The 14,793-nt window shown below is 37.9% G+C and overlaps 1 protein-coding gene across 8 annotated transcripts in view; it reads left to right on the forward strand.

Moving 5' to 3' along the window:
• SDCCAG8 (SHH signaling and ciliogenesis regulator SDCCAG8) overlaps nucleotides 1-14,793 on the forward strand; it is a 282,699-nt gene that overhangs the window by 220,306 nt on the left and 47,600 nt on the right. Inside the window, exon 17 of one of the 8 annotated variants that reach the window (XM_068541680.1) lies at nucleotides 8,818-9,071. The exons of the other annotated variants lie outside the window; for them this stretch is intronic. Within the exon in view, the coding sequence (XP_068397781.1) occupies nucleotides 8,818-8,881 (64 nt within the window). The 3' untranslated portion in view covers nucleotides 8,882-9,071. Of the gene's footprint in view, nucleotides 1-8,817; nucleotides 9,072-14,793 lie in introns of those variants that run through there. 8 annotated transcript variants of the gene reach the window in all.

Below are 14,793 nucleotides of genomic sequence, written 5' to 3' on the forward strand. Positions count from 1 at the left end.
CTGCGCTGTGCAGCTGCTTCCCACTAGCCATCTATTTTACATTTGGTAGTATATATAAATCCATGCCACTCTCTCACGTCGTCCCAGATAACGCTTTGCCCCTCCCCGTGTCCTCAAGTCCATTCTCTACGTCTGCATCTTTATTCCTGTCCTGCCCCTAGGTTCATCAGAACCTTTTTTTTTTTTTTTTTTTGGATTCCATATATATGTGTTAGCATACTGTATTTGTTTTTCTCTTTCTGACTTACTTCACTCTGTGTGACAGACTCTAGGTCCATCCACCTCACTACAAATAACTCAATTTCATTTCCTTTTATGTCTAATATTCCATTGTATATATGTGCCACATTTTCTTTATCCATTCATCTGTCGATGGACATTTAGGTTGCTTCCATGTCCTAGCTATTGTAAATAGTGCTGCAGTGAACATTGTGGTACATGTCTCTTTTTGAATTATGGTTTTCTCAGGGTATATGCCCAGTGGTGAGATTCCTGGATCATATGGTAGTTCTGTTTGTAGTTTTTTAAGGAACCTCCATACTGTTCTCCATAGTGGCTGTATCAATTTACATTCCCACCAACAGTGGAAGAGGGTTCCCTTTTCTCCACACCCTCTCCAGCATTTATTGTTTGTAGATTTTTTGATGATGGCCATTCTGACCAGTGTGAGGTGATACCTCATTGTAGTTTTGATTTGCATTTCTCTAGTGATTAGTGATGTTGAGCATCCTTTCATGTGTTTGCTGGCAATCTGTATATCTTCTTTGGAGAAATGTCTATTTAGGTCTTCTGCCCATTTTTGGATTGGGTTGTTTGTTTTCAGCAGAAACTCTGCAAGCCAGAAGGGAGTGGCAGGGCATATTTAAAGTGTTGAAAGTGAAAAACCTACAACCAAGATTACTCTACTCAGCAAGGATCTCATTCAGATTCGACGGAGAAATTAAAACCTTTACAGACAAGCAAAAGTTAAGAGAATTCAGCACCACCAAACCAGCTTTACGACAAATGCTAAAGGAACTCCTCTAGGCAGGAAACACAAGAGAAGGAAAAGACCTGCAAAAACAAACCCAAAACAATTAAGAAAATGGTAATAGGAACATACATATCTATAATTACCTTAAGTGTAAATGGATTAAATGCTCCAACCAAAAGACACACACTGGCTGAATGGATACAAAAACAAGACCCCTATATATGCTGTCTACAAGAGACCCACTTCAGACCTAGGGGCACATACAGACTGAAAGTGAAGGGATGGAAAAAGATACTCCATGCAAACGGAAATCAAAAGAAAGCTGGAGTAGCAATTCTCATATCAGACAAAATAGACTTTAAAATAAGGACTATTACAAGAGACGAAGAAGCATACTACATAATGATCAAGGGATCAATCCAAGAAGAAGATATTAACAATTGTAAATATTTATGCACCCAACATAGGAGCACTTCGATACATAAGGCAAATGCTAACAGCCATAAAAGGGGAAATCGACAGTAACACAATAATAGTAGGGGACTTCAACACCCCACTTTCACCAATGGACAGATCATCCAAAATGAAATAAATAAGGAAACACACGCTTTAAGTATCAAAAAACCCAACACCATTTTAAATGAGATTTCTTTTTACTAATTTTCACAGTATGTATAGTAGTTAAGAGCATGCACCCTAGAAGGAGGCTCTCTTCCTAGATGTCAGGTCAAGAGCAAATTCCTTAAATCATAAATTTAATCTTCCTTATTTCCTCAGTTTCTCACTTTCATTATCTGAAAAATGCTACCTTATAAGGTTGTGATAATGGCCTAAAATTACCCTTGAAAACTCTTTAGAAAACAGTGTCTGGTACAGACTTAGTCTGCAACAAATGTTTCACACTCTTATTTATTCAGCATCCTTCATTCAACATACTTACCAACCCCTTAATGTATACTAGGTTCTGTTCTAGATTTTGGACATGCACCAGGAACTTGAGAGGCTAATATTCTAGAAGGTAGTTTATTTATATTCTGGGTTAAATAGGCTCTTGTGAACTAGTCTGTGAAACAAAAATACCATGTTTACATAATGTTATTTCTAAGGGTAAATACCTTCTGAGTTTTCAACAAGTGATTTATGGAACAACATTTTGGACAATACTTGGGATATGCCTATGATATTCTAAGTGTTTGTGAGTATATGAATGTATGTGTGTGTTTGTTTATATGTGTGAAAGTTTTTAATATGAGCCCCAAATAAAATTTCAAGAGGGATACATTTACCTAGTTGTTTTAAAAATCATATTTTCAGCATAACTGGGAGTGAGGAGCACTCTTTTTAAATCCCCAATTTTACCTATTAGGTTTTTATTTAGAAACAGAAAAAATAAAAAAGGCTATCAGATTTTAATTTCTATTCCTGGGAGGGAAAATTTTATAACATTTAAACATTAGAAAAGAAAAAACTCTATGAACATAAAGTACTAGGAAATAGCTAATGCCTTTTTGGAGACAAGTATTCTATAAAACCATCTATAATGGGCCAGTTTTAATATTTTTATAGTGTTTATTATTTTTATTTTTCTTCAGTTAAGTCTGGATTATTAAAAATATTCAATTAAAAATAGGTGCTAGACACATGTTAGAAATGTACGAAGAACCACAAGAGGTTATGAGCATTGAACATCACTCTTTGGACAGAGCTTTTGCTAAAAAGACAGAGCAGGTAAATTTCTGTTTTTATATTAGAGGAAAAAAATGTATTTCCATGCTTAAGATCCCTAAAAATTTCTTCCATACATCCAATGTAAGTCCAAAAAGTGATGATCTCTACCCTTAAGGAGCTTTCATTTCTGCTCAGGAGCACACAGTAATCACAGGGGTATAATCTGATATGATGAGAGTGAATCAGGATGCTCTGGGGCATACCAGACTGGCACCCGACCTGGGTTTAGAGACCCAGTGTACAATTCCTTAGAGAAATAATACCTGAGAAGTAGAAGTACTCTTAACAGAGAAAAAGGAATACATGTTTGAAGGTCCTGGGAGTCAAGGAGGACATGGTCTCTTCAAGAACTTTACTGTGGCTTTAAAATATAAAGGGAGATTGACAGTAGATGAGGCAGAGGTAGTATGCAGGAGTTAGATCTTCCCATTTGCTTTCTTTCTCTCCTCCTTCTGGGATTCCAGTTATACATTGGTTAGATCATTTGATGTTGTCCCATAGCTCTTAGATGTACTGTTCTAGTCTCTTCTCTCCCCACACTACCCCCTCTGCCCCCCACCTTAACTCCTTTCTATCTTCTTTGTATTTAGCTTGGATAATTTCTATTGGCCAATCTCAAATTTAACGATTTTCCCTCCCTGTGTTGAATTCAGTCTGTTGACAGGCCCAACAAAGAAATTCTTTATTGTTGATGCTGGGTTTTTTTTCTTAATTGTTGCTTTTTATCTCTGGTTTTTCCATTTGACTCTCCTTGTGGTTTATGATGAGCATGGGATTGGGCATGGGGATGGGATTTCCTGCTGCCTCTTCAGGGTCAGATGCAGTTGCGTGCTGGAGCTGATTATTAAATTTTTATAAATGTGTGAGTCATTTAACATCATCTTGATAGTTTTAGCTTGGCCACAGTAGAATTATTTACATCACAGAAATGGGCAGACACTACAATTCAGAACTTCCTTTTCCCCAGAGAGCTGGATTTCAAACGTCTACCATCACAGCAGTGATGGATTTTGCTTTGACCTATTCCTCAGTGAAAGTTTACCTATTCCTAGGGCCACGTGCAAGAGGGTTCCACCCCTCCCAGGGGAAGAGAGCTTTTGCATCTAACGTTTCCCCAGAGGCACTGAACCTTTTCCTGGGAAGATTTCTTGCCCCTTCCCCAGAAGCTTGAGGCTTTTGCTTCCTATGAAAACATAGCGTCTACTGTGTGGGCAGGGTTTTTACCTGCGCCCTGCCCGGTTGGGGTGCACGTCTCCTCTCCTGCTCGTAGTCTTTCTCGTGAGCATCCAGTGGAAGGAAACCTGTGGAAAAGTGCTTAAGAATGAGTGCAAACTCTTCTTGTCCTCTCGTGTCTGGGGGTCCCAGGAATTCTAGACTATCACACTAGCCTACACTCTAAGAACCGATTAGCACATTGCCTGCTTTCCTCTTCCCTCCTTTTATAGTGGCCATTTCTCTTTTCCATGCTCTGCCAAAGATAAAACAATTCAAGTGTTTCTGCCTCTCCTCAGAGGGACACTCTGCCTTTTGGAATTTAGTTCACCTGGTTATCTTCCAACCTCAGCTCTCTGGCTCAAGAATAATTATGGCTTTGTTGATTATCTGACTTTTTTTCTCATTGTTAGGGTGGGAGTAATGTTTTTGTGGCTTCCTACCTATTAAGAGGAGGTGGGACTCTCAGAAGTTAGATCTGGAAGAGTCTTTCTCTTGAATCATGTAAAAATGTTTGAAATTTATTCTTCACTGTGAGAAGGGAGGCTTTGAAGGATTTTAAGCGGATAGGGGAGTGGGGGGTGGCATTTCTGTGATGTTAGCCTTTTAAACATCATGATATTTATCTCCTACTTGGAGAGCCAGAGGGGCCCCCTGATAGCTTTCTGCTTATTTCCCATCTGTAGTCTATTTCTGATTTCTGAGTTTATTGACTTTTTCACCAGTCATTTTGCTTACATTATCAGACTACTTACATTTCCATGACTTATTATGTCTTTTTAAACTCTCTCAGGCTCAATTTCCTCATCCATAAAATAGGGATTGAATACTATGCAGATTAGTAATGAGTATCAAATCAGATCATAGGTGTGAAAATGTTTGAAAAGCATAAGCACTGTATAAATAGAGTACAGTATTATAATCAACTGTCTTGTAGTCGTAGTATTATGGAATCACAGTATTTGTTTGGTAGATGGGACTTCGTGATCTCTAACACAACACTGCAGTTTTGTAATTAAAAGAATCTGCAGCAGAGAGGCATTGAATAATTTAAGCATCAGATCAATTCTATTGAGATAATATTCTTGTCTTCTATTTTTTAGAGGGGGAAACTGAGACTCCAAGAGGTTATGTGACTTACCCACAGTCACTTAGCCTAATATGTCCCATCGCCAGTCTAGAAATGCAAGGTTGTCTAATGCTGGAGCCCATGCTTTCATCAGCATGCTGCCGTACCTCTCTGGGTTTCCCCAGGAAGCCAGCATCTGAGCTGGTCCTGGACTCCATTCCAGGTCTCCAGAGTCCCAGGCCACAAAGCCCCGCAGCAGATTTTCCCACTCTAACTTGTGAGTGACAGTGTGGTATCTAAGAGTCAAAGTCTCTGCTAGCAGCTTTTCAGGCTAATGTGCCTTAGAAATCTCCCCAGGTTATTATAGCAAGACTAAATGAGCTTTTAAAAAGATTTTAAAATTACCAATAGAGCATGTGGTGGATAGTGGTTAAAAACATGCAGTTTCTGGAGCTTCCTGCCTGGATTCTAAGCCCAGGCCCACCACTGAACAGGCTGTGGATGTTGGGCAAGTCACCTCACTTCTTGGTGACTCAGTTTCCTCATGTGTAAAAGGAGGGAAAACAGTTCCCATTGCTTAGGGTTGTTCTGAGACTGAAATGAGCTTGGAATCTGCTTGGCACATAGGAGACAGTATATACTTTTGTTAAATGTAAGTTCTTGGATTTTATTTTGCAATTCAAACTTAATAGTATATCCTCATTAAATAACAAAACAAAACAAAATAGAAACACAAAATAGCAGGTCTTCCTTTAAAACTAAATAATCTCCACTGATAGATAGGACTGCAAAAAAATCTCACTTTTCTCCCAGAAAATACTCAGTTTTAGGCTGCTTTTGTGGAATTTTGTTCCGAGGCAGACCTTTTTCACCTGACTTGGGAGGGGCAGTCCCAACAGAGAGCCCATTACCTATCAATTCAAGGAAAAGCTGCTGGGTTTTCAGCCCTGGCCTGCAGGGTACTTGGAGTTGGGGCTGTGTACGCAGCCCTGTAGGCAGTATTTTTTGTGCTCTTTTAGTGCTTCCATGTTGCACAAAAGACATCTAGAATCAATCGAACATAATGAATTAACTCCTTTGTGGGATTCCATGTTGTTTTTGACATGTCTTTGATCATTTTGAACAAAATAACTTCTAGGGCGATTACATAAGGAGAGTAATGCCTTTAGTCCTTTGTAAAGTGTTTTCCTTTGTTTAGTTAAACATTTCATGAATTGGGTTGCGGGGAGCAATTTCATACATTGTTTTTGCCGTGATGGGAATTTAACAGATTAAAGAGAAAATTTGGTTTTATAGTATCTTGATGATAGAGTGATATTTTCTGGGTTTTTGTTTTCTACAAGTCAATTGGTTTTAAAAATGGCTATTCTATTGTGTGTGTGTGTGTGTGTGTGTGTGTGTGTGTGTGTGTGTGTATGAGAACAGGGGCAGGACCGTTTTCTCCTTATCACCTATGGAAAATAATGCAGCCATTTAAAGAGCAGATATTTTAAAGGCATTTTGCAGAAATATAGAAAAGCCGCATTAAAGTGGCTTTTGAGTCACTCTTTTCCCCTTAATGCAAATTTTAATGTTTATATGCTAGGCAAATGTCATTAAAAGAAAGGAGACATCCATCTAGCTGATGCATTACTGACTCTGGCTGCTAAGTGAAGCTTAACCAGTCCCCTACAAATGTGGGGATGTGGGATGGATGGGTGTTGAGATGCCAAACGTGCAGTTCCTGCTGAGTTGTTTTCTAACCAGCCAGTGTGGCTCATCTGCTACTTCTTCATCTTCTTCTTTGTCTGGTACTCCCCCTCACTTGTACATTACTCTTCCTCTATCTTTTCACGGTTCTGTTGCTTTGCTTCGGCCTTTTATTTCTAGATACCCACCTGTGGCCAGATTTCATACTCTTATCCGGTGAAATGGTGTGCCTTGGGTGTGGCATTTTGTTAGAATTCACACTGTTAGGCTGCATTATCCAAAATCTGAGACGTACTAATTATGAATTTTAATCAAGTATCTAGTTGGCAGGAAACTCTGGGTTCTTAAAAAAAAGTTATAGGACACATAGATATTGAACTATCTTAACACTGAAGTGGTTTTATACAAGCCAGATAACATTTAGGAAGGAATCAATAAAAACTGTAGTTGCTCATAACTTATTGCCCTTTCTGAATTTTGTTATAGAAAGGAATGCCTTATATTCAGCTTGATTCTTTAACGGCATAGAAATTCATTCAGGAAAGTTTGATGAATAGGAGAAGAAATCTTTATTCACTGGCTCAAAATTTATACTCTGTACGTAACATCTACACGTATGTCTAGATTAATACTGCCAGTTTTCTATTGCAAAAAGAGTCTCAAGACTGAAATGATTAAAACCTTGTATTTTCAATTCCTAAAATATCTCAAATAGATAGCAGTTAAAGTAAATTCATGATGATTTATAGCTGAGGTATAAATTTGGCTGTGTAGCAAATTGTTCATCATATTATTCCCAGGGGTGATTTTTATACCTATCAACAGTGCTTCTTGAGGCTTGGGGTGTGAGAAAAAGATCTTATAAGGCTGGCAGTTTCCAGCAGATGTGTATCTATACCTCCAGCATCACTGGTTATAATTTAACTGTAAAAATGTTGCACTATCTGGGTAGCAAAATGGGTGAGGTCTGCTATTGCCTGTGATTGTAAGTGTGGAGGATATTTGTTTGACTTCACAGACACTGGATTTGTAAAAGGAGAAATGTCAGGTAGTGACTATGTGGCATGCTGCTGCGATGTGTCTGCAGCCAGCTTCCTGGGGTGGCCTTCCCTCAGACGTCCAAGGCTTACATTCAAGTGTGTTTTAAACCCTCCTGTGCTGTTGGTGGGAATGTAAATTGATACAACCACTATGGAAAACAGTATGGAGGTTCCTTAAAAAACTAGAAATAGAACTACCATATGACCCAGCAATCCCACTACTGGGCATATACCCTGAGAAAACCATAATTCAAAAAGAGACTTGTATCACAATGTTCATTGCAGCACTATTTACGATAGCCAGGACATGGAACCAACCTGAAAGCCCATCGACAGATGAATGGATAAAGAAGATGTGGCACATATATACAATGGAATATTACTCAGCCATAAAAAAGAAACGAAATTGAGTTATTTGTAGTGAGGTGGACGGGCCTAGAGTCTGTCATACAGAGTGAAGTAAGTCAGAAAGAGAAAAACAAATACTGTATGCTAACACATATATATGGAATCTAAAAAAAAAAAAAAGTTACTGATGAACCTAGCTGCAGGGCAGGAATAAACAGATAGACATAGAAAATGGACTTGAGGTCATGGGGTGGGAGGGCGAAGCTGGGGCGAAGGGAGAGTAGCATCGACATACATACACTACCGAATGTAAAATAGTTGGGTGGTGGGAAGCAGCAGCATATAGCACAGGGAGATCAGCTTGGTGCTTTGCGATGACCTAGAGGGGTGGGATAGGGAGGATGGGAGGGAGGCTTAAGAGGGAGGGGATATGGGGGCATGTGTATGCATATGGCTGATTCGCTTTGTTGTGCAACAGAAACTAACACAGTATTGTGAAGTAATTATGATCCAATAAAGATCTATTTAAAAAATAAATAAATAAATATATACATGTATATTTACTATGCTAAAAAAAAAAAGTATGTCTTAGATCCTGGTGACACAGTACTGCTAGATTCTCTGTTGGTCCTACCTTCAGGTTAAAGCCTTGATTTTCATGGATAGCCTAATCTGTAGAAAGAACATTAAAAAAAATATTTTTAAAAAAGCATAGCCATAAAAGTCCTTTCTACTAATACTGGATCTTTTTTTTTCAGAGAGAGAAACCAAATTACAGCCTCACTGTCACAGCATCTTCCAACACTGACAGTCAAAAGCTGATCTCTTCTTCATGGGGAATAGCTTACTAACTCCTCTGGGCCGCCACGTTAGGACGAATTCTCGAGACCAGGCAGTGCCTCCTGATTTGTAGAGACGTCTGGCTGTGCACCTCCACAGTTAGAGCTGTTAGAGTTTTTGCTGATTTGCTTGGCACATGTCCATTAAAATTAGTCCATTAAAATTCAAATGCTTTCCCAATAATTGAGACAATCAATTTACATTAAACAAGACACAATTATAATTTCATGTGCAATTTAAATTCTATAGAAAATAGTCTGTGTGCAGTAAAGAGGGACACTTATTTTGATGCAAAGAGATGTTTTTATAGTCTGCATAAACAAATCATTCATATTTTCAAAATAGTTCCCTCATTATCTTTGGTGTAGAGGAATTCTATTGTGTTTTGTTTTGATGTAGGGACAAGTGTGTGTGTCTAAAGCTGCATGTTTAGTAGGCACTGTGACTTTCTCTCAATGGCACTGAAATGGAAAGGGTTGAGCTTGATAGGTACTTGCTTGGGATATGACATGGACTCACTCTCATTAAAAGAGCAAACAAAGAGGATGCATGTTGAGTGAGCCTGTTGCCTTTGTGCCAGCAGTAGTGAAATGGGCATCATGCATATACTTTTACCTTTGTGCAATAGACCAGGTGGGTACCTATTGCTCTGCCAGGGACTGCGTGCTAGTTCCTAAGAAAATCATTCAAAGGAGTTTGGGAAGGATGCATAGGATGGGGGAGGAAGTTGCCATGGCTGTGTGCCTTTGTGCTGAAGAGTTCCTGGGAAAGCTTCAAACCCCCAGCAAGTAGGCTCACAAGGCAGCCAGACTCCATGAACATGCCTGAATCCTCTACAACTCTCATTTGTAAGCTCTTAAGAAGATTGGTATTGTCGGTCAGGAAATCTAGAACACTGGAGAAATATTATTAGGAAGAATATAGTAAAAGTAATGACAAGATAGAAAACAAATCCTGTCAGAGCCCGAGAATATATTTGGCTTCTGCTTGCTGTGTCTGTCTGTTTCTATAAATGGTCCAGAATAGAAACCGGATGTTTAAAATCTCTCTCCCTTTCACATGCTCTCCTCCCCCTCCTGTCTTCCTTCCTCTTCAGTATTAGTAGACTTACTATTTTTATTATTTTTTATTTATGTTCCTATTTTCAATATTTGCCATTTGTATGGATAACACGTTAATTTTTAATAAAATATTTTATACTCTTAGAATAGCTGAATCATAAAAGAAAACTTGAAATTGATATAGACTCCAAGGGAGCATATAAACTGAGTATTACAGTTTCTTTTCCCACTCACAAATAGCAAATGGTTATTTTAAAAGATGATGTATACTTAGATTTAAATCTCTTTATCTTTGTATATGAGTCTTAATTTGTATTATTTTTGTGGCACAAAAAGTGATTCAGGCATCATTCTGTGAAAGAAATACCAAGACAATATGTTAGGCAGTACTCCCTAACAATTTTCTTTTTATCTAGAAACACATTTTTGACAAGACTCACTGCTGTTAAAGAAATTCAGTTGGGATCTGAACTGAGTCTTGAGCTTAATTTTTCATTTTCGTTCTGTTGCAGAACTAATGAGTTTAAAGAAGGCAGCATTTGTTTCTTTCAGTAGTTTATTTTTTCCAGTCAGTAATTGTAGTTTTGTATTTGTAACATTAAAATTAAACCTGGGAATTATTTAAGCAAGTTAATATTACATGCTATTCCCAGAACTATAGCTTTGTAATCCACTTTGGAAATATAACTTAATAAAGATAGTTTCTTCCAAAAGCTTTTTATTATAGAGAGCATGGACATTCGAAGTGTAACATCTTAGAGACTTTTTTTCCCATTCTCAAATTATAAGGATATCAGTTATCAGTTTTATGTTGGCAACTTAGATCTTATTTGAATCATTATGTGTGTGTGTGTATATATATATGTGTGTGTGTGTGTGTGTGTGTATATATATAACTTTGCATTTTCTTTTTTGTAATTAAAATTTCTAAAAATTTTTTCTAAATAATGTTACTTTTCTCAAGTAAATTTACTTACTCTTGACATTAACAATGAATTTATATATTTTTTCTGAATATTTATATTTTATATTCCAAATAAAGATTAAGAGATGTTTTAAAGAACTCTACCTATCTTATATAAGCTGAATTGCATAGAATGGCATTTTAAAGAATCAGGAGAGACCTGAAAGATTATCTAGTCCAACTGCTTCTCTTATCATCTACCTCTCATCCTCCATCCCTACACGCAACATGGACACTTCATAGATGAGGAAAGTGGCCCAAAGAGATAAGGTGACTTCTAAGACTACAGTTCAGGTAATGACTAGAATCTGTGTTTTCTGACTTCTGCTTTAGTGTTTTCTGCTGTACCCCCTCAGTAATTTATATGCTCCCAGAAGTAGGGAGGTGGGTTAGTACTAATAATCAAAAGGAAAATACTAAGTGCAGATAAATAGATGTTTAGCAGAAATGGCTCATCCAGTAAGCTTGAGACTGGAAATAGGATGGTTAATTGAAAGGTCAGGAAATCATAGCAAGTGATAGTATGTTTAGGCCAAGACATTTTCTTCGTGAATGGATTACCTGATTTGGAGTGCCATATCATCTTTCCTGGATAAACCATACCAAAATTGCCTCTTTTGATGCACCCAATTTTGATTTCGCTAAAACAACTGAGGACATAAGGACACTTGGGAAGCCACCTCCATGCAGAATTTGAGACTTTAATGACCCTCTTGCTCTCCCACCACATCTTTTACATTTATTTCATGCACACCTAATTTGATGGACTTTTAAACTCAGCTTTGTTGATTCTTTCTAAATCATTCTACTTTGTTTTCATAGAATCAGCAAACTCTTTTTTTAATAATCGTATTTCTGAGTCCACTAAACATTAAGTTATGCTTATGTTAGCAGCATAAACAGACTTGGGAAGAAACACACAACTGGTGAGAGCAGAAGTGTCCAGTTGTACTATAGAGTGGCAGCCAATGGCCATGAGTATTGCATGCGCCCTGGACATCATTCAATACATTTAATAGAGAGGAAGGGAGAGTGTTGGTTCATTAGGTGATCAGGGTAAGTGGCCTTCCATTCAGAGAGTTTCTGCTATACTTGGGAAGGAGCTACTAGAGTCAGACGAGTAAAGGTACACAATGAACTAGTTTTATAAGAAGAATCTGCATTGCATTCTCCATACGCAGTTTTCCCGTTTGTACCAGAGAGGAGGCAACCAACCGGGAGGCAGAAGAAAGTGAACTTTCTTTGTTCCGTTTTTGCTTTCTCTTCCCCTGGGTCTTAGGCCAGCCTTACCCCACCCAGAAGATGGGCCAATGGAGCATTCTTATACCAAACAAACTTTCCACAGCTGCTTGGCAGTGAAAGCAGTGGCCACTGTTCAGCCTAGAGAATCACCCCTCATGTACAGATTTTCAAGTGACCTGCTACTCAGCTGGGGATTCTTGGGGACATAGCCCTGCTTTCTTTAGGGAGCTGCTCTACTCTTTGCATAAAGTCCTGGAAGAATTGCTCTCCTAGGAGGTTGCACAGCTGAAAATACAAGTGATTTCAAAATGGGTTTTGATAAATTCTTGGATTAAGAACCCACATCTGGTTTCTAAAGGGTACTGTGAATGCATTAAGTCTCATTCCTAAATAATGAATGAACAAATCAACAAGTAATTAACAACTATCCTCTCTCTAAATTGGGTTATGAATATAATCCTTCCACTTCTCCTTTTATTATTTTCTTGGTTTGAGCATCCATTCCATTTTCCTTTCTTAATTAAGTCATGGTATTTGTCAAGATGATGATTATAGCACACAGCCACTTCACAAAACAAACACACAAACGTGCTATATAACTGCCTCTTCACTCCCTTGCTACATTTGTTGTGGCCCAAAGGGTTGGGGCAGCATTTTTCAATGTGTATTCTATGGACAATCAGTCCTACAAAATGGTCTTTGAAAAAAGGAGTGCAGGATGTTTTAGTTTGGGACATATTGCAAATACTATCTCTCTCTGGAAAGTCAAAATGCACATTAGAATGTTAACAGTCTTGATAAGTCTGAGAAATTATTAATCGTTTTTAAAGTTTAAGTTGGCTTAAAATAATAATGTAAGTTAAAATACTTGTAAAAATTTAAAACTTCACAAATAAGGATGTGGCATGAAGACCTATAAACTGCTCTGTTGGGCTGTTTTTGGAGACCTGTCATTAATCTAAGGGTGGAAATGACCCACTGTGGCACTTCATGGGGGACCTGCACAGGTTTTTCACGGCTCTTTGATCATCTTTCGCCCCTTACTCCTCCTATTCCAAACATGGCTTTTTACTTTTTTCCTTTTATACTCTAATGTGTGGCATGAATACCAAGTCCATGCTTTCTAACCCATAGGCAGGAAGAGCGGCTCATGGCTGTTGTGTACAGCTGCACTGCCAGACAATGGGAGTCTGCTATTTACAGGTGAAAGTTGAGGTGTGATTATTCCAGGTTACTGAGACTATGTCAAGGAATGGATTTGGAGAGGAATAGTTCCTGGAAGTCTTGATTATCTCTATTACAACTCATCTGGCTATGATGAGCAAGGAGAGTAACAGCTATTTTTTTTCTCAGTTCATGGACTCTCAAAAGGGATTTTTTTTCTGTTGCTATGTTTTTCCTTCTTCTTGGGGATCAGGAATCATTTCTGAATGCTATATACAGAAAGAAGATTTTGTGTTCATCCAATTATTAATCTATTCATTCACTGTTTATACATACACTCTTGAGATATTTACTGAGTGCCAGCAGGGACTTGTGCTAAGCTTAGGGATTGAAAAGATGCATAAGACTTAGCTCTTGTCTTTGAGAATTCATAGTCGAGATGCTCTTGCCTGTGCTTCTCAAAGCCTGAAATACTTTTCCCTTCTCTACCTAGAGATCTCTTCTCTCTTGGGATTCAGGTCATCTGTCATCTCTTCAGTGAAGCCTTCCTTAACCCCACTCTCTGTGTTACTCAACACTTCGTTCAAACAGCATTTTGATCAAGCGCACAGGACATGATAATTGTTCTTTGAATGTCTGACTCATTAGAAGGAGTTCCTTAAGAACAGGAACCATATCCTAGTTCTCATTGTTTCTCTAGTACATAGCCAAGGGCCAGGCACTTAGAAGTCACTCACTAAATGAATTTGCAGTCATTTTTGTCTTCTAACTCATCTTTTTCAGGCTCCCAAAACCGTAGAAGGGAAAAAAATAATGAGACAAAAGCAGAGTTTGATGTGTATACACAACTTAAAAATAATTTATAACCTCTTATCTACATCCCCACAGTTGGAAAAACTGCTCAATACATGTGCATCTAATTACTGTCATTAAGTAATATAAATCTAAATTTTTATTGCATAACGATGTACAACCAGAGAGCACTCGGTAAATATTAATCACAATTATTAAATATGCTTTGATCTCATTAAAACTGGAATGGCTCCCTCACTCTATTTAGGCCATTTAACTACTCATTGTGTTATTAGTTGGTCCTTATTCTGCAAGGTTTGTAGGTCACATTTAATGGAGCTGCTTGTTAAGGTTGTTAGCAGTTACATAAATGACTTTGACTTTATAAATTTTATGACAGTAATTTGGAATGAGTTAGGCATTTTCCAAGCGTTTGGTTTCCACAATGGCCTGATAGATTACAGAATGATTGTTAAGATGCAACTCTGTGAGAGTTTTTTTTTAATCAGCTAAATTTTACATCTCACATAATGCTAGTGATTTCTGTATCATAGATGAAGGAGATAATGTAGAATTGAGGCTGGGAAACATTTTTCTTCTTTTACAGGGCCAGGCAGAAGAGCCCTTGGAAACTGATCCTTGGAAAGAAATGATCATTTCTGGTTCAAACC

This window comes from Eschrichtius robustus, chromosome 3 (genome assembly GCF_028021215.1).
Source record: "Eschrichtius robustus isolate mEscRob2 chromosome 3, mEscRob2.pri, whole genome shotgun sequence".
Lineage (NCBI taxonomy): Eukaryota > Metazoa > Chordata > Mammalia > Artiodactyla > Eschrichtiidae > Eschrichtius > Eschrichtius robustus.